Genomic DNA, 26,862 nt, shown 5'->3' with positions numbered 1-26,862 from the left:
TCGTGTTTAGAAATGTGAAGTGTAAAATAAAGGAAGAGGCAGCATTTGAGCTTTGAAGAATGAGTAGATGTGGAGACAGTAGAGAGAAGTATAGGAACATAAAGGTATGTGAACAAAGTTCTGATAAGTTAACTACTGCTGTTTCTGCAGCTTTTTTTTAAACCTCAGCTGTCATCTTGACTCTATAGGTCTTCCCAGAGTTTGCTGCTGCCCACTCAAATTTAGCAAGTGTACTGCAGCAGCAGGGAAAACTGCAGGAAGCTCTGATGCATTATAAGGAGGCTATTCGGTAAGAGACTTGTAGCCTTATTTTTTTTTCTTTTCAAGTTTTTAAAATATTTGGCATATGCTGAAATGATAACATTCTAAATTCACATTACAGGGGATTAAAGGTTTTTGTGCTAGATAAAAAAAAAAATTGTCCCATCTTTTCAGAATCAGTCCTACTTTTGCTGATGCCTACTCTAATATGGGAAACACTCTAAAGGAGATGCAGGATGTTCAGGGAGCCTTGCAGTGTTATACTCGTGCCATTCAGATTAACCCTGCATTTGCAGATGCCCACAGCAATCTGGCTTCTATTCATAAGGTACTGCTGTTTTTATAATGTGTGAATCTTAGCACCTAATGTTTAATTTTAGGAAACTTTTACCATCCCATTTTATTTATTTTTAGGATTCAGGGAATATTCCAGAAGCAATAGCTTCTTACCGCACTGCTCTGAAACTTAAACCTGACTTTCCTGATGCTTATTGTAACTTGGCACATTGCCTACAGGTAAAGATTAACAGGCCAGTGATTGGCTTTCAGTCATCACTTTTTAATTTGTTATGTGCCTTATTAATCTAAGCCTGATTAGGGACAGTTATTTCTAATAATTATCTGACATTTTATTTAATTTTTAAAGATTTTATTTATTTATGCATAGATGAACTGAGGTATAGGTCAGAGGTATGGGGGTGGGGTGCTGAGAGGCTTCACCAGAGACAGTGGGGAGCAGAACAGGGAGATCTACTGGAATACACTGCTGAGGGGAGCAGCGGGTGAGACAGGAGAGGTCTGCTGCACCTTATGTGGGTTAGCTCCTTGGCTAGGGATTGAACTCAGGCTGTAGAGGTGATAGCGTTGAGACTTAACCCCTACACCACCAGGGAGGCCCCTATCTGACATTATTTTTGATTAGCGACACAGAATGTTAAATCCTGGAATAAGATTTTATGAATAATAACAACTTTTTGCTGCCTCTAGATTGTCTGTGATTGGACAGACTATGATGAACGAATGAAGAAGTTGGTCAGTATTGTGGCTGACCAGTTAGAGAAGAATAGACTGCCTTCTGTGCATCCGCATCATAGTATGCTATACCCTCTTTCTCATGGCTTCAGGAAAGCGATTGCTGAGAGGCATGGGAACCTTTGCTTGGATAAGGTGCGATTGTTCTGTTCTATCCTTTTTGTTGTAAAACCCAGATACAGAAAATGACATGAATCAAATGTGTAGCTTAATGAATAATCACGAGGCGAACAACACCCATGTTGAGAAATGAAACTTTATAAGCCACTCCAGGGGCTTTTTCTGTTGTGTTGTAGCTTGATCTTGATCATAACCCCCTCCATCCAATGAAATGGAAGCCTAAACTGAAACACTGATCATGTTATCCTTTAGTTTGAAAATCATCACATGGTATAATAGAGCATTTGGTGTTTTATACTCACCTTTGTGAATTAGAGTACTGATTAGAGAATTAGGTGGGAATTTGCTGGGCAGAGTAGATTGGAGTGCTACATGTAAAGCATTAAGAATTTATGTAATGCAGGGTTGTCATGCTCTGTCCACACTGTGTCCTTCCTACAAATTTTTGTACAAATTTTTTATTTGCTCAGGCTTTTCATAGAACTCAGGAACAAGTCAAAATATGAAGCATATAAACTGCTAAGGTTTTGTTGAACTGACATATGAATTAAATGAAGTATTCTGGGCAAACCATTCCCAATAGGTGTGAAGTACAGGTTTGGTGTTGTGTTTTTAGTCAGTTTTCCTGGATGAAAATTTATTTATTGACTTAATGTTACTAATGAGCACTGCATTCCATTGGTAGATTAATGTTCTTCATAAACCACCATATGAACACCCAAAAGACTTGAAGCTCAGTGATGGTCGATTGCGTGTAGGATATGTGAGTTCTGACTTTGGAAATCATCCTACTTCTCACCTCATGCAGTCTATTCCAGGCATGCACAATCCCGATAAATTTGAGGTAAGAATGGAGTTTCTAGACTCACTATTTTTGTTATAAACAAACAAATCCACAGTAGTGACTTTACTATCATCATTAGGTGTTAAGTTTAGTGTCTTTTGGAAAGATTTTAGCCAAGTTTATTAAATATTAATATTCTATGTGCTACCTTTCAGGTATTCTGTTATGCCCTGAGCCCAGATGATGGAACAAACTTCCGCGTGAAGGTAATGGCAGAAGCCAATCATTTCATTGATCTTTCTCAGGTAGGTGAAACTATCAAATGTCCGACTTTTAATTTTGAGCAAATAGAGAACAAAACTGTTGGCTTATAGCTTGTAGTTTTCACGACCATTACTGAACACTAGCTACTACATATTGGCAGTTGCGTTGATCGTACTTCCTTGGTCATTTACATTTAAAACCCATGCAAGGGCCTCCCTGGTGGCACAAGGGGTTAAGACGCAACCTATGAAGCTGTGCACAGCCACAGCAGCATGAGTTTGATCCCCGGCCAGGGAGCTACCCACATGGTGCAGTAGACCTCTCCTGACTTGCCCACTGCTCCCCTCAGCAGTGTATTTCAGTCAGTCTTCCTGTTCTGTTCCCCATTCTGTCTCTGGTGAATTCTCTCACCTCCCACACCTGGCCTGTACCCCAGTTCTTGTGTGTGTAAATAAATAAATCTTTAAAAAAAAATAAAACCCCTGTAAAACACGGGGTTTTGCTTAGGTTGTAAATGAATATTTGTGTTTGGCCGTAAAACTTCTAGAGCTTGAACCAGTATATATTTGGTATTACCTGAATGAGTTGAACAAAGTGATGGCTTAGAAAAATAAATAGAAAGTAGATGAAATTTGGTGCATCTGATTTATGGGCCTTTGCTTATTGGTTATCTTTATTTCTAAACTTATTGTATTGCTATTTCCTCTAGGAGCATACAAGTTTTATGATAAATTTAAGATTTAGAAATTCTTTCGGCCCATTTTAATGGGAATTTGGAATCTGAATTCTGTTTAATGCTATTAAAACTAACTGAATTAGTCTAAAGTTATACATAGTGAGTTCTTAAAGTTTTTATTCATAGATCCCATGCAATGGAAAAGCAGCTGATCGCATCCATCAGGATGGAATACATATACTTGTAAATATGAATGGTTATACCAAGGGTGCGCGAAATGAACTCTTTGCTCTCAGGCCAGCTCCTATTCAGGTAAAAGAATTAATGATAATTGCTCAGAGTGTATTGGGCTTTAAAAAATTTTGATAGATATTTTTGATATAAAAGATTTTTTTTTCTCATCTGGTTACCTGGCATTTAAAATAATAGTACAGACGTGCTTGACTTAAGGGAAAAAAGTGTAGTTTTTGAAATGTGTGGGGTTAAGAATTTTGAGTGTGGAACACAGTTGCCTGCATGTATATGGAGACATGTATTCATAGTTGGGTATAAACAGTTGTTCTGTCTGTAAACTGGTAAAGCACTTAAGCACTTAGAAAGTGATTGTAAAATAGTACTTGATTGCTCTTGGCTACAGACGTTGCGCCTCCTTTTTTGTTCACTTACTTAGTTTTGGAACCTTTGGATGAAGGTTGTTAATTAGTTTTTTTTTTTTTTTAAGGCAATGTGGCTGGGATACCCTGGGACTAGTGGTGCACTTTTCATGGATTATATCATTACTGATCAGGAAACTTCACCAGCTGAGGTTGCTGAACAATATTCTGAGAAACTGGCTTATATGCCTCATACTTTCTTTATTGGTGATCATGCTAATATGTTCCCTCACCTGAAGGTAGGTATAAAAACAGTGCTATGGGGAATTACAAAGAACTGTAGAAAATTTTTTTTGCTATTGTTCCTATGCCTACTAAAAGACATGTCTGAAAATTTTTTCCATTAGAAAAAAGCAGTCATCGATTTTAAATCCAATGGGCATATTTATGACAATCGAATTGTTCTGAATGGCATCGACCTCAAAGCATTTCTTGATAGTCTACCAGATGTGAAAATTGTCAAGGTCAGATTCTGTCAATATTGCGATTGAAATAAAATTATTTGCATTTGGAATCTATCCCTAATGGTGCATTTTGTATCTTTTTTTCCTCAGATGAAATGTCCTGATGGAGGAGACAATGCAGACAGTAGTAATACTGCTCTTAATATGCCTGTCATTCCTATGAATACTATTGCAGAAGCAATTATTGAGATGATTAACAGAGGACAAATTCAGATAACAATTAATGGATTCAGTATTAGCAATGGACTGGCAACTACCCAGGTGAGAAGAGAATAGTAAGCCATAGTATGTACCACTAAGCATGCATTTATCTCCTAATAACTCTAGGAGGTAAGCATCATTCTCCCCATTTTATAGATGAAGACCTGTTTAGTGGAAATTTGCATCTTAAATCTAAGGTTTGTCTATTATAAAAGTCTCCTGGCTTCAATCAGTAGTTTATGAGATTCTACTTTGTTTATAATATTATTCCCTGTTTGTTGCTTTACTCTTGTCAGTGGTACATTATATGTGTCATACAGTTTCTTCCTGTGTAATTCAAATCCTTTTCCTAGTTAAGTTTTACTCATCTTTAAGAATCTCAGTTTCAAACACCTCTAGGAATTCCAGTCCTTATCCCTCCTCCTCCTCCCTCCTTTCCTTGCTTCATTGGTTCCTGTCTTTTTCTGTTTTGTATTTAGGATACATCTTTATGTCAAGCCACAATACATTATAATGGGTTTGTAGTCTTCACTGAACTAAATTACTCTGGGATTTCTTAGCTACAGTAATGTATATATTCACTTGGATATATTATATACTTGGAATAAGTGAATATAGAACTCTGTCAAGAAATTGTAAGAGGGCCCTCCCTGGTGGCGCAAGGGGTTAAGCACTGCACGATGAAGTAATCTGCAGCCTCTGCAGCACGAGTTTGATCCCCGGCTGGCCAGGGAGTAACCCACATGGTGCAGCAGACCTCTCCTGTCTTGCCCACTGCTCCCCTCAGCAGTGTATTTCAGTCAGTCTGTCTGTTCTGTACCCCACTCTGTCTCTGGTGAATCCTCTCACCCCCTGTACCTCTGGCCTGTACCCCAGCTCTTGTATGTATAAATAAATTTAAAAAAAAATTATAAGACAGGGATTTCTGACCCCTTAGAAGTTAAGTGTTAATGGTATGATAGTTTATACCAAGGGAGGTCAAAATGAACTCTGCTCTCCCAGGCTGTCTCCTCCTATTCAGGTAAAGAAATTAAATTGCTCTCAATGTGTTTTAGACAGTTGTCTGTTTCCCCTCTCTAGTTACAGATCTTACCTGCCCTCTGAAAGTAGAATGTTCCTATGTGGTATGAGTTGGTGGATTATTTTTGAGGTCTGGGAATGCTATTATTATTAATTGATGTGCTAAAAGCATTAAGCATTTGTAGTCCCCCAAAATAACCTACCAAATCATACCACATAGGAACAGTCTGTGTTTCAGGTAGTAGGGAGAAATTTGCACCTGACATTTAAAATGGTAGGGCAGATGTGCTTGACTTAGGGGAAGCCAGTATAGTTCTTGAAATGCATGGGGACAGAGAATTTTGAGTGTAGAACATAATGCCTGTATATATGAAATGTCCCTGCATACCTGCAATAATTATATAACAATGTAGACAATACTCAGATGTGTGGGGATTGTAAGAAAAGACTAGAATGTATACACTATACACAGAAGCTCAAAACTAGTGATGATTAATGTGAGGGAGAGAGCATTTTAGTAGAGACCATTTGGAGGGGTAATTTAAGTTTAACTTTGAAAGTGAATATCACTTAGAAAAGACATTTCCATCATCAAGAGTGAGCAAAATCTTGAGGTTGGATTAATAGGGTATTTCAAGAGAACTCTGGCTAGAGTGAGTTTCACAGAGCAGTCCCCTCCTATCCCCCTTTAAAATAATGCTGTAGTTTTTTTACTACTTTTAAGATATCATGAATATTTTCTAATAGTACTTTGACATGACTTATAATACTGGTTTTTTGCATCTTTTTTTTTTTTTAAAGACAACTGTGGACAGAACTTTTCAAGGATAATAAAGATGACATTTTAAATAGGACTTAATAGAACACTTTTGGTAAAATAATAGTAGTAACTGGTAATATTATTTTCTACCTGTGACACAAGTATGGGAATGAAATTTTTAGAATAGTACAAGTCATTCTAATTATAAAGTTCATTCATTCACTTGTACCATATTTTTTGTGTTGTAGTCATTTATCCTTAGTGTATTTTTCCAACAAAAGGGATTTTTAAATGAAAAAATAAATAATATAGAAAGTCAAATAATTTTAAGACTGAGTTCAGTACACCTGTTTCCTTGTTTTTATTTTTTTATTTTCTCATGTTTAATGTGAAAACGATCTTGTGAAGTTTATATACCTTCACATTAGGCATTATTAGTTAATATCAATTTTAATGGCTATGTTACATCATAAAAATATGAGAATTGGTAGTACATTGGATGCTTTTGAAAACTGCTGTAATACAGAAATAATGTGAATTGAAATAAATATTACTGAGGAGGTAGGGATTGCTCTTAAATGACTGGATGGCAAACTTCACATGCTAGCAAGATAAAAAGAAAAATTGCTAAATCTTTTCTTCCCCTGAATAAAAATAATGAGTTTTAAATGATAAATTCACAGTATCCAAGATACATTAAATTAAAATATTTACAAACATTTAATAAAAAAATTAAATAAAAAAATTAAAAAATTAAATGTTTGTAAATATTTTAATTTAATGTATCTTGGATACTGTGAATTTATCATTTAAAACTCATTATTTTTATTCAGGGGAAAAAAGATTTAGCAATTTTTCTTTTTATCTTGCTAGCATGTGAAGTTTGCCATCCAGTCATTTAAGAGCAATCCCTACCTCCTCAGTAATATTTATTTCAATTCACATTATTTCTGTATTACAGCAGTTTTCAAAAGCATCCAATGTACTACCAATTCTCATATTTTTATGATGTAACATAGCCATTAAAATTGATATTAACTAATGCCTAATGTGAAGGTATATAAACTTCACAAGATCGTTTTCACATTAAACATGAGAAAATAAAAAAATAAAAACAAGGAAACAGGTGTACTGAACTCAGTCTTAAAATTATTTGACTTTCTATATTATTTATTTTTTCATTTAAAAATCCCTTTAGTTGGAAAAATACACTAAGGATAAATGACTACAACACAAAAAATATGGTACAAGTGAATGAATGAACTTTATAATTAGAATGACTTGTACTATTCTAAAAATTTCATTCCCATACTTGTGTCACAGGTAGAAAATAATATTACCCAGTTACTACTATTATTTTACCAAAAGTGTTCTATTAAATTAAAATATTTACAAACATTTAATTTTTTTAAAAGATTTATTTATTTATACAAGCACTGGGTAACAGTCAGAAGTGTGGGAGGGTGAGAGAATTCACCAGAGCCAGAGTGGGGAGCAGAGCAGGCAGAAGGACTGAAGTACACTGTGGGGAGTAGCGGGTGGCAGGAGAGGTCTGCGCGCCATGTGGGACCCTCCTCCGGTGACCGGGGAGCAGCCGGGGATCAAACTGGCGCTGCAGAGGCTGCGGGCAGCTTCGCTACCCAGCGCTCAACCGCTGCATCACCGGGGACCCCCATTTAATTATGTTTTAGACCAAATAAAAAACAAAAGCAGGAGAAGTTAAGGAAATCATTCTAATTTTAAATTTCATTTTTTTGTTCTCAGAAGCATTTCAAAGAAGTTTTAATACAATAACTTTTGAGCTCCTGTTAAAACAAAATGAAGTAACATTTAATTACAGCAACAAGTTTTCCCAGTTATGCGAAAATATCTTCCTGTGTCAGAGATATCCTGTACCATTTAACGAGAAAGAAATTTGGAAAATTATCTCAAGAAAATGCTGCCTCATCTGAAATTTGATGTGCAAAGTAGTTTAAGACATTTTTATCTTTGTGCCACAAAAAAAAAAAAGATATTTTAGTGAAATTATACCCATCCTCAGGGAGATGCTTAGAAAGAAATAGCATATTTAAAATGAATAATTCTGAAATCAGCAAGTTGATGTCCTTTTTCTACTTTATGGGACTATTTGTTAGCAAAGTTAAATGTATTAATTTTTATAAGATCCTATTTTTAACTTAAGAAAAGTAACAAGTACCAACCAATGAAAGTTATCTAGTGATAAGGAATGGCACATTTAGTCAGAAAATAAATCATTAAACTATAATTGTAATTATACAATGATAATGACAACAAATGATTTCTTTCTAGAAACCATGTGTTTAAGCTGCTTTTGGACAATGAAAATGGATTTCTGAATTTATATATTGCAAAATTACTAGTAGTAGTTCTGTTTTTCCTAACAGGAAAACATTATTTTAACATGTCTCTAGTGATAATGTACATATTCCATCAGAGTGTGAAAGTCAATTTTTTTTTTTTAATAGAGGCATGTTTTATTTATTTATTTGTTTGTTTGTTTTGTTTATACAAGCACTGGGTACAGTCAGAAGCGCGGGAGGGTGAGAGAATTCACCAGAGCCAAAGCGGGGAGCAGAGCAGGCAGAAGGACTGAAGTACACTGCTGAGGGGAGCAGCGGGCGGCAGGAGAGGTCTGCGCGCCATGTGGGATCCTGCGCCGGTGGCCGGGGAGCAGCCGGGGATCGAACCGGCGCTGCAGAGGCTGCGGGCAGCTTCGCAACCCAGCGCTCAACTGCTGCGCCACCGGGGAGGCCCTGAAAGTCAAATTATTTTAAGACTGAGTTCAGTACACCTGTTTCCTTGGGTTTTTTTTTTTTTTTTTGGTACTTCAGTTTCTCTCTTAAGACTTCTGTTGCTTCAACCTTTGTTATTTTCTTAATCTCCGAAAGACCCTGTTGCCTGCTGATAGAAGGTATTGTTTTTTTTTTTTACTTTTTATACTCTGACCCAAAGAAATTAGTGTTTCAGATAGTGCAAATTCAAACACACTTGGGGAGAACCCATTATAAGCAATACTGGTCACTCAGTCATAAATCATCTGAATCAGGTTAAGGGTGACACCCTTCCAAAGGGTGAAATCAACTCTTGTTCTTTTTTTTTTAAAGATTTATTTTTGTTTATTTATGCATACAAGAACTGGGGTGTAGGCCAGAGGTATGGGAGGTGAGATGATTCACCAGAGACAGAATGGGGAGCAGAACAGGCAGATCTACTGAAATAAACTGCTGAGGGGAGCAGCAGGCAAGACATGCGAGGTCTGCTGTGCCATGTGGATTAGTTCCCTGGCCAGGGATTAAACTCTTGTTGCAGTGGCTGGTGATAGCTTGACAGCACTGAGACTTTAACCTCTGTGCCACTAGGGAAGCCCCAACTCTTTTTCTTTCTTTCTCTCTCTCTTTTAAAAGGATTTATATATGCATACAATAACTGGGGTACAGGCCAGAGGTGCAGGGTGGTGGTGGTGAGATTCACCAGAGTGGGGAACAGAACAGGCAGACTGACTGAATGACAGTGCTGAGGGGAGCAGCAGGCGAGACAGGAGAGGTCTGCTGTGCCATATGGGTAGCTCCCTGGCCGGCTGGGGATTGAACTCATGCTGCAATGGCTGCGGATAGCTTCAGAGTGCAGTGCTTAACCCCTTTGCCACCAGGGAGGCCCAACTCTTGTTCCTTTAAATAATCTATTTTTAAAATTTCTTTCTTCTGCCACCATTTTTTATATCCCCTTGACATTTTCTCCCTCTCTTCTACTTAAGCTCAGAAATTTCATATCACTTACTAATGTCTGCTAGTTTTTAAGTATTATGCATTGTCCAATTGTCTGCCATGTAAATGTCCAGTATTTGCCCTTATTGCTTTGCTATCAATACAAATGAATTTCTTCAATTTTGCTGTAAATGACAGCATTTCTTCTTTTCCTTATGGCTGAACAGTATTCCATTGTGTGGATATGCTACATCTTTTTTTTTAAGATTATTTAATTTATTTATTTATACAAGCACTGGGTACAGTCAGAAGCACCGGGGGTGGGGTGAGAGAATTTACCAGAGTGGGGAGCAGAGCAGGCAGAAGGACCGAAGTACACTGCTGAGGGGAGCAGCGGGCGGCAGGAGAGGTCTGTGCGCCATTTGGGACCCTCCTCTGGTGGCCGGGGAGCAGCTGGGGATCCAACTGACGCTGCAGAGGCTGTGGGCATCTTCGCAACCCAGCGCTCAAGGGCTGCGCCACCAGGGAGGCCCTGCTACATCTTCTTGATCCAATCATCTGTCAGGGGGCACTTAGATTGTTTCCTGGGTCCTAACTATTATAAGTGGTGCTACAATAAACATTGTAGAGCATTTACTTTTTTGAGTTGATGGTTTCACATTCTTTGCATAGATGCCCAAGAGTGAATTGCTGGGTTAAATGCTATTTTCATTTTTAGTTTTTTTAAGGTAAATCCAGACTGTTTGCCATAGTGACTGTACCAGTACTAGGGTTCCCCCTTTTTCCACATCCTCTCCAGTGCTTGTTGGGGTCCTTTGTCCTGCATCTTTATTAAAAACAATGATGGATATTTCCCCCTATATGTATTTGCCTCTTGATTATCATTGATGAATTGTCTCTTCATATCTGCTGCTGATTTATTAATTGGGTGGTTTTTCTATTGTTGAATTCTGTATTTTTAGAAATATATCTTGGATATTAATCCCTTGTCAGTTATGGAATGTGTAAATATTTTCTCCCATTCCTTAGGATATAGGATGTCTTTTTAAAAAAGATTTATTTATTTATGCATACAAGAACTGGGTGTAGGTCAGAGGTACAGGAGGTGAGAGGATTCACCAGAGACACTGGGGAGCAGAACAGGTGGATCTACTGAAATACACTGCTGAGGAGAGCAGTGGGTGAGTCAAGAGAGGTCTGCTGCACCATGTGGGTAGCTCCCTGGCCAGGGATCGAACTTGTGCTGCAGTGGCTGTGGATAATTTCATTAGGTCGTGTCTTAATCCCTTGGAGAGCGCTGTGTCTTTAACCCCTGCACCACTAGGGAGGTGCTTTAGGATGTCTTTTCAATCTGTATTTTCTCTTGCTTTATAAAGTCTTTTTTAATTTTCGGTAACCCCAATTTTTAATTTTTGCTTTTATTTCCCTTGCCATCGGGATTGAATCTATAAAGACATCTTTATCATTTATGTCATGGAACATATTTCCAATATTTCCTTCTGTATATTTTATTGGTGCAGGTCATATCTAGGGCTTTCATCCATTTGGAATTTATTTTTGTGCATGGAGTCAGAGAGTGGTCCACCTTAATCTTTTTTTTTTTTAGATTTATTTATTTATTTATCTATTTATTTATTTGTTTATTTATTTATTTATTTATTTATTTATTCATATATAAGCACTGGGTACAGTCAGAAGCGCGGGAGGGTGAGAGAATTCACCAGAGCCAAGCAGGGAACAGAACAGGCAGACTGACAAAATACACTGCTGAGGGGAGCAGCGGGAGTGGCAGGAGAGTTTTGTTGTGCCATGTGGGACCCTTGCTTGCGGCATGGGATAGAACTCTGTGCTGCAGAGGCTGTGGGCAGCTTTGCAGCCCAGCGCTCAACCGCCACTGCACCACCAGGGTAGGCCCAAGCTTAATCTTTTTTTTTAACATGTGGCCTTGATTTTTTTCCCAGCACCATTTTTAAAAAATGCTAGAACTTTTTGTTTTTATTTATATATTTTTTAAGAATAAAACTCCATTTCAGTTTTTCTCCCGGTTAATATTTATTTTTTTAATTTTTAAAATGTAGTACCTTTTTGTTATATTGTTAATTTTTGTACAATATATGATTCTCCCTTCAGGTGTGGTCACTGTAGTTCTCCCACCACCAAAGCACTAATAGTACATCACCATATTCCCTTATACTCTTCCTCCCTACCCCTAAGCACCATTTTTTAAAAAGATTATTTATTTATTTATTTGTATTTTAATCTCCTCTTTTATCCCATAGCTTTTAAGTAGCATGTTGTTTTATTCGCTGTGCATTTTTCCTGTCTTTTTTTTAATAGTTGATTGCTAATTTTATGGCATTATGGTTAGAAAGAGTACTTGGTGTGATTTCATCTTTCATAGCTTTATTGATAATTGACTTGTGTTCCAACATGCGGTCAGTTCATGAAAATGTTCCATGTGCACTTAAAAAAAATATATGTACAGTGGTTTGTGGGGTGGGGTGTTCTGTAGATATCTGGTAAGTCTTTTGAGGTTACTTCAGCATTTTAAGGCTGTTTACTTATTTATTCTGTCTTATTGACCAGTCCATAGTTGTAAGTGGGATATTGTGTTGTCAGTATCTCTCTTTAGTTCTGTTGTCTTATATATTCATCCATCATTTGGTGCATATATAGTTGTGTGTTATTTCTTGTTCATTAGACCCTTAATCTTAATGTGATATCTGTTTCTATATATTATTACCTTTCAAAATTGAATTTGGTGTTAATAAATTCTTTGTACTTTTTATGTTTTGGGATTCATTCATTCTGTCTTGAATGTTATCTTGCAGGATTGAGAGGATTCTAGACTGGGAAAATTTTCTTTGAATGCTTTAAATATTTCCTGCCATTTTCTTGCCTATAGGGTTTCTACTGAAAAGTGCATGGATGGTCTTATTGGTGTTCCCTTGAATATTACCCCTTTTTTCTTGATGGTTTTAGTATTCTGTTCTTTTCATAGGTTTTCAATTTTCTTTAAATATTTTTTAATGTCTTTGTCTTTCTCCTCTTCTGGTATTCCCATGATATCAATGTTATTTCTTTTGGGTTATCCTAAAGTACTCTTCATTTTTAAAAAATTCTTTTTTTTTCTGTTTGTGTTCTGTTTGTGTATTCCGACATTGTACTTTTAAGCTAATTTCATTGCTTGCATTTTGCTACTGTTGAGGGCCTCTATTGCATTTATTTTGGTTTTAGTATTTTTTAGATCCATTAATTCTACCAGTCTCATATTTTCTTGATCTTCATTGTTTTCTGTTCTGTTGCATTTATTTAAATTTTAGTTTATTTTTGTGTAGAAGAACTGGGATGTAGACCAGAGGTGCGGGGGTGAGAGAACTCACCAGAGACAGAGTGGTGAGCTGAACAGGCAGATCTACTGAGATGTACTGCTGAGGGGAGCACCGGGTGAGACAGTAGAGGTCTGCTTTGCCATGTGGGTTAGCTCCCTGGCTGGGAACTTGAACTTAGACCATAGAGGTGATAGTACTGAGACTTAACCCCTAGGCCACCAGTGAGGTCCCCATTTTTTTTTAAGTTCAGTAAAGGTTAGCTTAAACTTCTACAGGCATATTCTGCAGTTATGCTGGATTGAGTCTTCTCAGGGTTGGTTGTTTTTTTTTCCCACCAGCTGCATCTTTTATATTATGTTCTTCTGTCTCTACATTCTCTACATTGTTATTTTTATAAGTTATAGTGGGGAATAAACTATCAGGCTGCTACTCTTGCTCCTGCTCCAGTAGTTGGAGAATTGGTACCATCAAGGGGTAGTAGGTGGAAAGGAAATAGGGCAGTAGGTTACCAAAGGGTCACCTCCAGTGAATATCCAGGTTACTCAAGCTACTGTGTTGCAAGGACCAGAGTTGTGTGGTTCCAGATCCATATTGCTCCCCTCCTTTATTCCAATTCCTCAGCCTAAATAGTTTTGGGCTAGTCTCAACCTCTAGACTATGTTGGATCACTGGATACAGTGCTGGGCATAGATTGTAGTTGAGACCAGCTTGCACACCTCACAATGTTCTCTTTGCTTTTTCAGCACAGAGCCTTACCGTGGGTATGATGGCTCCTTTTAGTGTCTGAGTACTTTAGGTCTGGTTAATGAAAATGTTCAGTTGTCTCACTTTTGGCCATGGGTGGGAGGGTGGCCAATGTTTAAAATATCACCGCCTCAGGCTGTAAGTAGCCTCTTCTGTGAGGAGGAGACACAAGTGATCTGACCTGTCTCTTCCTGCCAGTTTAGGCTACAGCTACTCTATATTGGAAACCTTAGGTTCAAGCTAGTCATCATCAGCCCGCACCCCTGATCCTCTAGTTCTCAATTGTGCACCCTCTGCCCTGGACTCCAATTCTACACCCTCTTTGTCTAGCACACTGCCTTGTGTCCAAAGTCCTTGATGTAGACATATGCCTCTGAGTTAACGGTTGTAGAGTTTTTGTGACTTGTACTTTCCTGGTGTAGCTGCAAACACAGTTTGATTCAAGTTTTTCCTACCCTTTCCACTGACTGTTGTGTTGTATGCTGTAGTCTATCTTTCAGAGGTTATTAACTTTGTTCTGCTGCAGTTTGGTTTTAAATATATGGAGGAGACAAATCTAGTGTCTTTATTTTGCTACCATCTGTGGAACTCTATCCACCACTTTGTATCTTAAGGATTTTAAGGGTCTTTATTGATTAAAAAAGAATTGTACTATGTTCACCTTAAATATAATCATCATATTCTTCTTCTTGGTCTAGATCAACAATAAGGCTGCAACTGGAGAGGAGGTTCCCCGTACCATTATTGTAACTACACGTTCTCAGTATGGATTACCAGAAGATGCCATTGTATACTGTAACTTTAATCAGTTATATAAAATTGACCCTTCTACTTTGCAGATGTGGGCTAATGTGAGTACGTGTAGTTTCACTGTTAATGTCTGTTGCAGGCCATCTTTGTGTTTGCCTCCCTCTCTCCCCAAGCAGGAGCTGTTACACTTATTTCTACTCTTCAAGAGTTTTTTTTTTTTTTTTACCAGCCATTTTATTTTTCCTTCCAATGTTCAAATGTCTTCTTACAAACCTTTTTATTCACAAACCAGAGATCAGCAAACTTTTTGTTAAATGTAAAGATTTTTGGTTTTACACTCTGTACTCTGATATATCTACTCCACTTTGCCATTCTAGCAGGAAAAAAACCACAGATATTATGTAAATGAATGAGTGTATTTGTGGTAGTTTAAAATTTTATTTACAAAGACAGGAAACATGCCAGACTTTGGTTCATAGGCTGTAGTTTGCCAACCCACAATCTAAACTATAGTAAAATCTCTCATGTACATGTTTAACATTATTGCAATATTGTAGAGTTATAACTAGAAAGGAGTGAATATTATGCCATAACCTCAGTTCATCAGACTAGTTGGTATAAGCAGGACCTGTGAAGTTGCTCATGTTCGCTGTTGATAACTGACACTTAATCCATAGAGTTAAAAATGGAGATAATGCCTTTTTTTTTCTTACTAATATCTATGTGTGTTATCTTGGTGTTTACATTTAAAGAGGGGAGGGTAGAAGAGAAGCAGCAGATGAGTACAGGTCAACTACCCTTTCACTTCCCTGTGTTTGAAAAATCTGAAAACCAAAAGATTTTTCATTAAGTTCGTGGCAGATTTATTTGGAAGCAAAACCACTGAATTGAAGTTAGGCTATTTATGTTTTTTTATTTTATTTAGTATGAATATTCTTATATCTTCTGGCAGAGATAGTAATATGTTTACTGTGGGTTGCCACTGAGGGTGTTATGGAATATATATATATACATTTAAAATCTGAAATATTCTGAGTTCTGAAATTCCTCAGTGGGTTTTAAGATGAAATAATGGTGAACTTGTGTGGCATACTGGGCACGTAAAGATTTAAATCAGGAGTTGGCAACCTGGCTTGTGGGCCAAATCCAGCCCCACTACCTGTTTTTATAAATAGAATTGTAGGTTTTTAATTGAGGTAAGATTGGTTTACAATACATTTATATGATTTAGGGAAATAGATTCATACTTCAGATGTGTGTCAACACACTGTACCCACCACCAAAGCACCCATAGTCCTTTAAAATAGACCATGGGGGGTGCCTCCCTAGTGGCGCAGTGGTTAACGTCTCAGCACTATCAAGCTATTGCCAGACACTGCAACATGAGTTCCGTCCCTGGCCAGGGAGCTAGCCCCCATGGCACAGCAGACCTCTCCTGTCTCGCCCGCTGCTCCCCTCAGCAGTGTGTTTCAGTACATCTGCCTGTTCTGTTCCCTACTGTGTCTCTGATGAATCCCTCCCCCGCCTCTGGCCTAAACTCTAGTTCTTGTATGCGTAAATAAAATAAAAATAAATCTTTACAAAGATAGACCATTGGGACCCTTCCACCCTTTGTTCCCACTCCCATCTAGTCTTCCCCTCTGTTAATCTCATTTTCCCCATCCAATCTCAATTCTGCAGTCATACTTCTGATGAGTAACCTCTAATTGACACATACATAGTTACCCTACTTGTTTTCTTTGGCTACATTCTAGTGAGAAGGGCAGAAATGAACACCTATAAGAGTCCATATGGCTGCAAAGCCAAAAATAATTGCTCTCTGGTCCTTTACAAAAAGAATCTTTAACACCTTATCTAGATTAGGGAAATAAAGTTAGGTGAGTATCAGCTAACTTTTTTTGTGTGTCATGGTGAGGGATTTAAAATATGAACTGGAAAATTTCTATCTCATTAACCAAAACCACTGCTAGTATCAATTCCCAAAGAACATAACTGCCTCAGTTTGCCATTAGCTACTTGTTTTGTCCTTTCTTACATCAGTCTCCATTTTCTTGGAACTCTCTTTGGGGACATCTAAGAGAGGAACCTATTATTTAGTTGATCAGATTTATCTAAGTGAAAGAAAGACTTAAGTTCACAGTAGGCTATGAAAAAACAGTGTAGTGAAATTAGTAAGAGATCTGCTTTTTGATCAATATTCTTATTTTCCTTATTTCAGATTCTGAAGCGTGTTCCCAATAGTGTGCTCTGGCTATTGCGTTTTCCAGCAGTAGGAGAACCTAACATTCAACAGTATGCACAAAACATGGGCCTTCCCCAGAGCCGCATCATTTTCTCACCTGTTGCTCCTAAAGAGGAACATGTGAGGAGAGGCCAGCTGGCTGATGTCTGCCTGGACACTCCTCTCTGTAATGGACATACCACTGGGATGGATGTCCTTTGGGCAGGGACACCCATGGTGACTATGCCAGGTGAGTTGCTGGTAAATTATTGGGTTATTCCTTGTTCTTTTAAAAATCTTTCTTGGGGGAGACACTTGCAGATGTAAAATTGTGTATACTGGGAGCAGCATTATTTAGATTCAAGTCTGAGCACTTGGCTCCATTTTTCTCTTCTGTATTGTGTGGAGGATTCTTAGCATAAAGGACATTAATAACTATGTGCTATTTACATTCTCAGATGGGTAATTATTACAATTGTAATCTTTCTTATTACAGGAGAGACTCTTGCTTCTCGAGTTGCAGCTTCCCAGCTTACTTGTTTAGGTTGTCTTGAGCTTATTGCTAAAAATAGACAAGAATATGAAGACATAGCTGTGAAACTGGGAACTGACCTAGAATAGTAAGTAAACTTTTCCATGAAAAAATTATTTCTAAAGTGAAGGAACTAAGGAATCATAAAATAAGGCTAATATAAGGTGGGCAAATTAGTTGAATTATCTCTGGATGGAAGAACTTTCTAAATTTTCAGTAGGTTTTACTAGATAAAAAGTAAATGACTGAATAAAAAGAAAGTCAAGAAAATTAAAAAACAAGCAGGAAGGAAAATATCTTTGTTTCTAATGTCAAAATATTATCAGCCTGGCTATATAAGGACTGAAGAATATTTACATTTTCAATCCCTTAATTGGAATGTAGACATGGAAATGACCAGACAACTCACTGAACTATTAAAATCCCAAATGGTTAGCAAGAAAAAAATTCATTGTCTGTTGTAGAAATGTAAATTAAAACAATACTGAGGCAGACTCATTATTTGCCTTTAAAATAAAGGACTTAAAATATCCCAATGATGAGGGAGCACTGAGGCCTGTTAATACATTGGTGAATAAATTGGTACAACCTTTTTTAAAAGTTTTAATCGCCTTAAAAAGGGGGCTGTGACTCTGATAATGCTTTTTATTCACAGTAGCATTGGAAAAATAAAGCCTAGCTTAAGTGTGCCCAGATGGGTAGGAATTGGAGGGGTGACACTTTATCCATACAATGAAATAGTACTTATCTCTTAAGTGAGATTTTTCCTGGGTTATTGTGGGGTTTTTCCCTGGTTTTCTGAGAAATAGCATATTAAAATTTAAAAGTAGTAGCATCCTCTTTGAATAAGGCTGCCTGGGTTTGAATCCAGACACTCCCTACAAGCTTTGCGACTTTGGGCATGTTAGTCTCTGATGTACCTTTTTCCATCTGCAAAATGGAAATGAACGGTAGTATCTACCTTGCTCAGATCTGAAGATTTTTTTTTTAAAAAGGCGTTCTATGTAAAGCACTTAAAACAGTTCTTGGTACATACTAAACATTCAACAGGTGTTGAACCATTCTTTTTTACTTTGTTTTTTTAAGATTTATTTATTTATTTATACAAGCACTGGGTACAGTCAGAAGCACGGGAGGGTGAGAGAATTCGCTAGAGCGGGGAACAGAACAGGCAGACTGATGAAATACACTGCTGAGGGGAGCAGCGGGCACAGCAGGAGAAGTCTGCGCACCATGTGGGACCCTCGCCAGTGGCCGGGGATAGAACCGGCGCTGCAGAGGCTGCGGGCAGCTTCACAGCCCAGCGCTCAACCACTGCGCCACTGGGGAGGCCCAAACCATTCATTTTTTATGTAAAAATTTTTTCTCTTGAATATCATTAAGATTCTTTAAGTATTCATAATCTTAATACTAAGATTCATGACCATCATCCTCATCCCAGATATAATGATAAATAATGTGTTTTATTTAACTTTTGGAACTTAGTTGATTTTATGCAATGCTTCTCTCAACATTTTGTTATGAAAATTTTTAATTTTCAATAGACCTTCTATATCTACCACCTAGATTCTACCACCAACATACTACTATACTTCCTTTATCACATATCTGTCCATCTATTTACTCCTCTATCCATGTAACAATCTATTTTTTGGTGGGTGGGCACATTGTGAAGTAAATTATAGATGACAGCACTCTTCTTAAATTTTTCAGAATGGATTACATTAGAGTTTAATTCTGCCCCTTTGAGGCAGAATTGATAAACAGTGTAGTACACAAATATTAAGTGAATGTTGAGAAATGCCTTTATAACCCAAACCCCTAGAAGATACAGAATATTATCATTGCTGGAGAAAGTTCCTTAATGCCTTTTCTCATTCAGAGATAACCATGGTTCTAAATATTTTTCCCACCATATATTAGTTTTGTCTTTTAGACCTGTAAACTAAAAGACAAATAAATAAATTTAAAAATGGGGAAAAAACCAAAGTTAGTGGAACTATATACAAATAAAACCATACAGTATTTGTATACTGTATAGTCAGCATCTTTCACTCAGCATGTTTTGCGTTTCATCCGTATTGCTGTGTATCAATAATTCATCCCTATTGCTGAGTAGTGTTTTATTGTTTGGGGATGTACCACAATTTAACCATTCTCCTATTGACATACAGAAAAACAAATAGAAATATTTTTATTATACAGTTAATATTGTAAATAATTTTAATAGAGATATGGGGGAGCCTTGGTGATGGTAATATTGTCATGGCTGGGTTGAGGCCAGCAGATATGCACAGCCATTTTACTTGCTCTGTCATGACAAACATTAAGTCAACTTTTTATAATTGCTTTTAAAAATACACAAGAGTACTTCAGCTTCTGGTTCTAAAATTTTTTGCCATATTGGAATGGTCTATCTCATGACAAATGATATATTAAGAAGGAGAGTAGAGAGAGATCATTCCCCCTCTGTTCCCTGAAGCATTGATTGCTTTTTACTCTGTTTCTCAACAGGACCAGTCTTGGCAATATCAGGAGCACTTAAAAAAAAAAAAGGTTGAATAAACAACTCAGTTAAATACAAGTGGAGACTATCAAAGTAGACATTGCATTTCTTTTCCCCTTGAGTATTTTCCTATTTTATTAAAATTTTCATAAATGGAATATTTCATCTTAATGTTCTTTGTTTTAGTTATTGTAAATGAACGCTTCAGTGAACATCTTTACATGACTATGTGTGTCTGCATTTGTTTCTTTTGAATATTATAGGTTTAAAAGTGTTAATGATAGCGCTATGAACATTTAGGTTCTTAATACCTATATTACTTAACAAAAGGGTAAGCAGTTTACATTCCAGCCAGTATCATTGCCAATTCTTGTTTTTATCTTACAGATAGAAATTAGATGGATTGGAGAAGGCATAACATCTCTAGAATATGCTTACTTAGTAAAGAATTTTTTATAGAATGTGGAGGTAATCTTGATTATGAGTGCTAGCATAATGTTAGCATTGATTCTTTTACTTTCTCAGCATTGAGATAACAGGGGCCAATCAGAAAATGAAGTAGTGTGAAGCTTGGTCATGTATTTTATCACAAAGGTGACTAGATATTTATGGGGCCTAGTTCTGAGTTTCTGTTCTGATTTGTAAACTTGTTTTTTTTTTTTTTATTAGTCTGAAGAAAATTCGTGGCAAAGTCTGGAAGCAGAGAATATCTAGCCCTCTGTTCAACACCAAACAATACACAATGGAACTAGAGCGGCTATATCTACAGATGTGGGAGCATTATGCAGCTGGCAACAAACCTGATCACATGATTAAGCCTGTTGAAGTCACTGAGTCGGCCTAAATAAATGGAATATGCACAGGAAAATTACCCCCATACCTGAGCCTCAACATTCTGGGGGAAAAGGAACTAGATAACATACTTTTTGCTTATCTGTACAGTATCATGTTGCAGATGGGTCACAAAAAATGATCATAGAATAGCACAGCCAGACTTGCGTCCTGCATGATAGGGAGAGACACATGAGATGGGAAATTGCTGTTCCACAAGGAATCTTCATAGAATTTTGCAGCAACCAAGTGGTGAATAGGTCTGGAAGGTTTGATTCCCTTGGTTTTCTATGGGATGGTTAGTGTGGAGGGGAGATAAAGATTGTCTAGCCATTTTGTGGTTCCATGGATTGATTAAGTCTTCTGGATTAATTTTGTTTTCTTTATATTTTGGGTATTGGAGCTTTTTAAAAATATTTGGTTTCAGGTTTTTTATTCATGTGAAGTGTATTATGATTATCTTGAGATAAGGTTTTAAGCTAAAATGTTGCTCCTTGTTTTAGTTTTTGAACTCTACAGATTAATGGGGACTTTGCTGGTGTAGTCTTTTTATAGGTTTTATAAACCACTTGAGCCTATATCAGTCATTTTAGTGTCTGACCTAATGTTTGGAGCTATCAGTGCTTTGTTGGTTTAGATGATGACTCAAAAATTTTTTCTGGTCCATTTCCCATTTCCTTTTCTCCCTCTTTCCCCACTGAAGTTTCTCCTTGTGACTCAGCTTAACAAAACCTAGTCTGAATGAAAACATCCCAGAGTGTTTCTCTTAAACACATCATCTAGTGCCAAATGGAAATTCTTAGGAGTGATTATTAATTATGAGGGGCACAGTTGTAGTATTGTTGATCATAATTATAGATTTGTTTTGCCTAGTTTTTCCCTATTTCACCAGTGTTTTACCTTCGACTGCCCCTTTTATGCTGCTTCCAAAAATGAGTGTGATAAGATTTTTACCTTCCTTTCTAAAGTTTGTTTTTTTTTAAGTGAGTTTTGATCTTCCTATTTCTTTCAGCAGAAATGAAATCCCAGGTAAGTATAAGTATTCAAATATTTGATCAGTAAGTCACAGTTATCTCCACAATGTTAAATAGGTTTCATCAAAAAACATGTTTAGGTAAAACAAAAGCTGTGAAGGATCAGATATATGTGTGTGTGTGTTTGTGTGTGTGTGAGTAATTATTTTTCAGACCTTCTAGGGTATTATATGATAACTGTCTTCTGAACTTGGTCTTGAAGTCTATATGGATTCAGCCTCAGTAGTAGTGAACTGCACTGCTATTTGGTTTGGAGTACAAATTAGACTCTAGCCCTCTTGGAGCTTCAGTTCTTGGTATTAAAAAGCATAGGAATATAATTATTGAATTTCAGCAAAGGATCGAGGGCTTGAGGCTTAAACAAGCCAACATATGAATATATGTTTTGTCTTGCTGTACTGCACTTATGCTATCCAATAACAGATAATTTTTTGTCTGCTAGTAGTGTTCTAGAATATGTCTTTCCAAAGTGCTGAGACGGTGCACCTATTATGTAGTTGCAGCTGATGCCTGAATGTATCCTAGCTGACAAATTATTGATTAATAAGAACTTGAATTTCTGAAAGATTCTTATTGTTAACCAAAATCTGAGCAAGGAGTCTCAATTGTAATTCTTAGCCAGAATTACATATTAATGAACTGTGTTCCTTTTTAACAATGTAAATCAAGAAACATCAGTGTAGGGATTTCTTAATTTATTTTTTACTCAATTGAAATATCAGGTAAAGGTTGCCAGCATGGTTGCAGATAAACTGATGTTTGAAATTCACCAAACTACTTAATGTGGAATAGGAGAATATACTTCTGATGCCCTCAAGGCTATGATCTTACAGCCTCTTTTACATAGCACATCATTCCTCCTATAGGGATGAACTTTTTCCTGGCACGAAAAAGTTAGCTGCTCTGGTTGAAGCTTTGCTTATTGTAATAGGCTTTTGTTTCCAGGTAACATGTCTGTGGAAGTTAATTCTGAATAGAGATATAGATTACTGGAAACTAATTGTTTTTTCTATTATGCTCTGCTTATCAAAAAAGTAAAACATTTAAATTGTGCTACAGAAATCCAGATGTTGTCTTGCGATCTTTAAACAATAAATGAATGATTTGCCCATAATACGATGGATGTATGTTGTGTTCTGTTATATTGAGTATTGGACAAAATAATAATCGGGTCATCCAATGATGACACCTATATTTGAACAGCTTCGGACAACAAAAGGACCAGATTTCCCTAGTGCAGCTGTGATATTAAGAATTATTCTGTTTTCTCAGCATTAGTGGAGGGCTGGGGTTGCATATACTCCATTAAGACAAAGACCAAGATGGTGACTCCTGGCACACCTATTTATACTCATTCTTTTCCTGTGACCACTCTGGCTTCATTTCCCCTTGTAGTCTCATTGTTTTTGTGAACTATTCATGGCTCTTGGTGGGTAAACTGCTTTCCTTACTAACCCCTATGGTGGCTGAATTCAGCCACAGGTCTGAGGGAGGAGAATATCAGTGTATTAGGAACCAGAACAGGCTGTTTGGTTGCCAGTTTTCTCAGCATGTAAATGAGAAATTTTTTTTTCAATAAAATTTTGCAAGTTTACTTTCCCAACTTATATATGTTGTGACCCTCATAGTGCTAATGTGCATTAGTGTTTATTAAAAGGTGATGAGGGAGATAAGGAAGGCGTCTACTAGACTACTACCTCCATCCTCTCATGAGGGATCTGCTTCAGTTATTTCTAGTCTACTTCAGCACCTGCCTTTGGTATAAAAGAGTTGCTTGTGCACCTTGAATAAATTTGTGTAACTTTAGAATTTGATTCAGTCCAAGTCCACTTTTTCAAGTACATCCCTCTTAACTACAGCTAACAAGTTCTTTGCCTAAACTTCTGAGGCAGTTCCATAATCCCATTTTTTATCAGTCTTACAGAGGTAAATTTGCAAGTTTGTCATAGAGATGGGGTTATGATGGTAGCTTCATTTACATAATTCCCTATGAAGCCCCTTTATATATGTAGACAGTGTTTTAAGTGTTTAGGTTTTAGAGCTAGTTCTGCAGGAAATTGAATCCCAGCACTGCCACTTTTTAGCTCAGTGCTAACATAGCCTTTTTAAAAGTGCCTCAAGAATTATTCCATGGTGCTTGGAACAGTGCCTAGGATAAAATAAACTATCAATATCTTTACATGCAGGAACTTTTAATTTTTACTCTCTTGGCCAAATGCTTAAATTGTGAAAAACAAGGCTGGAAGAAATGGGCACAATCTAGAAAGCATTTGTTTCCTCTGTTTGTTTTTCTTGAGCCTGGAACAAGTGCCAAAAAGCTTTGAGTAACCAACCTCTCTATCGCCAAGGTTCGGAGGATTCTGGAAGCAAACGTCATAGTTGTGTTGCCAGGCGCTGTTGGATTGCTGCCTTGCTCTTATCTAGGGGTTTAGGTGGCCTTCCATGGCGCCACTCCTCTGTCCCTCTCCTCTCCGCCTAGCTCGTATTCGTTTGGAGGGCCGCCGAACAGACTTAAGAGTTAGGGGTTTGGACTGTTGAAGCAAGGAACCGGGCTGGCTTATACAAATCCTCACAAGGATAAAATTTTGTTCAGGAGGATCCAGGTCAGTTTTCCCGTCACCCAAAATGAGTTTCAGCATCCTTAACTATAGAAATGGAGCTCTTCATGAAGTGGTGCGCTTGGGACAGAGAAGCGACCCCCAGTGGAAGTGGTGAACGTCTTTCCGGAAGCACTGAGGCTGGGCGCCAAGTCAGAGTTCAAAGCCGCGAAGTTCAAATTTGCCTGGTGACCACACTGTGATAGGTGGGTGCTGGGGAACACGTCAGTTCCTACCACTCTACCCCCCCCCGCCCCCCGCCTCCCTAGCGCGGGCTCTATAAAAGCGCCACGCCTGGCGTCATCCCTCATAGTTGCTCGGGACCTCACGCATTTGCGGTCGTCCGTGAGCGGTAGTCCCCCACGCCGGAGGCTGCCGGAGCAGGTAGGTGACTGGCTGCGGGGCTGGAGGCGGTGGGTACGGAAGCGGGGACGATCTTGAAACTCACTCTAGTTGAGCAGATTTGATTAAAATTAGGATCACCACATGCCTTGGACACTGATTGCCACGAACCTTGGGATTGAGATTCTGGTAAAATATTTTGCCAGTTTCCACAAAAAAATACAAAACAAAACAAAACAAGGCTTTTGGAATATGGATATGTGTATTTTTTGTAGTAAAGCAAAGATGGTGTGCGGAGTGGGGTGGGGGGAAGGGGATGAGGGAATGAAATGGAAGCCTGAGGTGGTTTGTGGTGGTGGGGTGGGGGTGGGTGTTATGCCCAGCAGAAAATGGCCGGCAAATCAGGTTGGACTGGGGAGGGTGGTTTATGCCTGAGAGGTAGCAGGCTGGGTGAAGTCAGGGAAAGGGGTGGGAGAGTAGGTAGAAGTCTGATAGGGGTGTGTGTGTGTTGTGGGGATCAGATCAATGCCTGAGGTTGGGAGTGAGAGGTAAGTATGGGGGTGGGGATGAGAAGAGTCAAGGTCTGACTGACTGGGGGGCGGGGAGTGCCTTAGAGCTGAAAGTGTAACACTCCTAGGACGGAGAGGCGCCAAGTGGGGAAGGGTGGGGCTTGAGTGTAGTGCCTGAGGTCTGATTGGTGCAAGACTGACTGAGGGCGGGAATAAAGGGGGAGGGGCATAGGTCTGAAAGTAAGGCTCTCGGGAGGTGGAGTATGGGCAGGGGCCTAAGTCTGAAAGTGTAGCGCCTCCTGGAGGTGGGAGGTGCAGTAGGCGGCAATGGACCTAGGTCTGAAGGTGTAGCGCCTCCTGGAGGTAGGAGGTGAAATAGGGGACAATGGGCCTAGGTCTGAAAGTGTAGCACCTCCTGGAGGTGGGAGGTAGAGTAGGGGGCAATGGGCCTAGGTCTGAAAGTGTAGCGCCTCCCGGAGGTGGGAGGTGGAGTAAGGAGGGAAGTGTGTGTTGGTGTAATTCTGTGGGGGCTGAAGTAGGGAGAAGCGCCTAGGCCTACTGGTATAAGACCTGGAGTTGGGGGGGAGGGGCCTAGACTTGCTCACTGGTACAAGATTGCCTAGATCAAAAGGCAGAGGGGAAGAGGAGAAAGAATAGAGGGGAAGCTGTTGGTGGCTCTGCAGCCTGCTTTGTGTAGGACCAGTTAGGGGTGCAGGTGTGTGGGAGTTGTGGTGGCCTTACTTGTATAAGATTGGCTGGGAGCACGTAGAGAGGGGGAGACTGAAAAGTCCACACCTGATAAGCAGAAGATTATGCAGGGGAGGAGGTGGGAGGAGGTGAAGTGAAAGAGTGGGGAGAGTAGAGGGCCAGTGCAGATGTGGGAATCCGTTTAGGGACAAAAATGTGTGGGGGAAATGCCTTACAGTGGAGGGGGGGATGTTTATCTGGGGCCTAATTAATGATTGTCCTCCTTGCACATCGAAATGTGTGGAGGCTGTCATAACTTCAGGTCAGGGGCCACATTGTGCTTTGGGCTTTCTGGTTGATCTGGGGAGAACCTTGGGACTAGGTGGGAGGGGGTGTGGTATTCCTTGTTTCCAGTTTTCTCTAGCCAGGAAAAGTCTGCAACAAACGAATTTAAATACTCCACAGAACAACGTTTTGGCTTTAAATTAGGTTGAAGAAGCTGCTCAAAGATAAATACAGAATGTAGAAATGTCTAATAGATTATAACTTCTGGTTTTCTTAAAAATGTGCACCTTTGTCCTTACTATAGATGCAGACATGTACAAAAAGGACGTTGGCCAATTGAAGGTCCAGGATGAGAATTGGTGAGATTTGAAAAATTCTGTTTTCTCTTAGTTTAGTCCTACTCTTGGCTAAATAACTTTTTCCAAAAATAGATGCTTACTTTTAGATACTTCTCAGTATATAACATGGTTAGTCATAAAATGAGAATTATAAAAAGGAATCTTAGATACAGGAGTCCAGCCTCCAAACCAAA

At 38.4% G+C, this 26,862-nt stretch overlaps 2 protein-coding genes across 6 annotated transcripts in view; both read left to right on the top strand.

The window, feature by feature from the left end:
• The window catches only part of OGT (O-linked N-acetylglucosamine (GlcNAc) transferase), a 44,688-nt gene extending 21,669 nt beyond the window's left edge, over window positions 1-23,019 (top strand). For both annotated transcript variants that reach the window (XM_037512266.2, XM_037512265.2), the window contains exons 9-22: window positions 189-289; window positions 436-589; window positions 676-777; window positions 1,249-1,428; window positions 2,099-2,257; window positions 2,413-2,502; window positions 3,324-3,449; window positions 3,859-4,029; window positions 4,138-4,254; window positions 4,345-4,515; window positions 14,735-14,887; window positions 17,005-17,257; window positions 17,504-17,627; window positions 20,715-23,019. In XM_037512266.2, coding sequence (XP_037368163.1) covers window positions 189-289; window positions 436-589; window positions 676-777; window positions 1,249-1,428; window positions 2,099-2,257; window positions 2,413-2,502; window positions 3,324-3,449; window positions 3,859-4,029; window positions 4,138-4,254; window positions 4,345-4,515; window positions 14,735-14,887; window positions 17,005-17,257; window positions 17,504-17,627; window positions 20,715-20,889 — 2,076 coding nt within the window. In that variant the 3' untranslated portion in view covers window positions 20,890-23,019. The remainder of the gene's footprint in view (window positions 1-188; window positions 290-435; window positions 590-675; window positions 778-1,248; window positions 1,429-2,098; window positions 2,258-2,412; window positions 2,503-3,323; window positions 3,450-3,858; window positions 4,030-4,137; window positions 4,255-4,344; window positions 4,516-14,734; window positions 14,888-17,004; window positions 17,258-17,503; window positions 17,628-20,714) is intronic.
• A 33-nt stretch (window positions 23,020-23,052) lies between these two features.
• GCNA (germ cell nuclear acidic peptidase) overlaps window positions 23,053-26,862 on the top strand; it is a 28,214-nt gene continuing 24,404 nt past the window's right edge. The window contains exons 1-2 of one of the 4 annotated variants that reach the window (XM_037512269.2): window positions 23,053-24,713; window positions 26,635-26,689. In XM_037512269.2, coding sequence (XP_037368166.1) covers window positions 26,643-26,689 — 47 coding nt within the window. In that variant the 5' untranslated portion in view covers window positions 23,053-24,713; window positions 26,635-26,642. Of the gene's footprint in view, window positions 24,714-24,781; window positions 24,892-25,593; window positions 25,722-26,634; window positions 26,690-26,862 lie in introns of those variants that run through there. The other 3 variants (XM_037512268.2, XM_037512270.2, XM_037512271.2) reach the window with 3 other exon arrangements.

The sequence above is a fragment of the Talpa occidentalis genome, unplaced genomic scaffold (genome assembly GCF_014898055.3).
Source record: "Talpa occidentalis isolate TD23 unplaced genomic scaffold, MPIMG_talOcc4v2.1 talOcc4.15, whole genome shotgun sequence".
Lineage (NCBI taxonomy): Eukaryota > Metazoa > Chordata > Mammalia > Eulipotyphla > Talpidae > Talpa > Talpa occidentalis.
The sequence above is the reverse complement of the archived record's forward strand: the minus strand, read 5'-3'. Positions and strand labels throughout refer to the sequence as shown.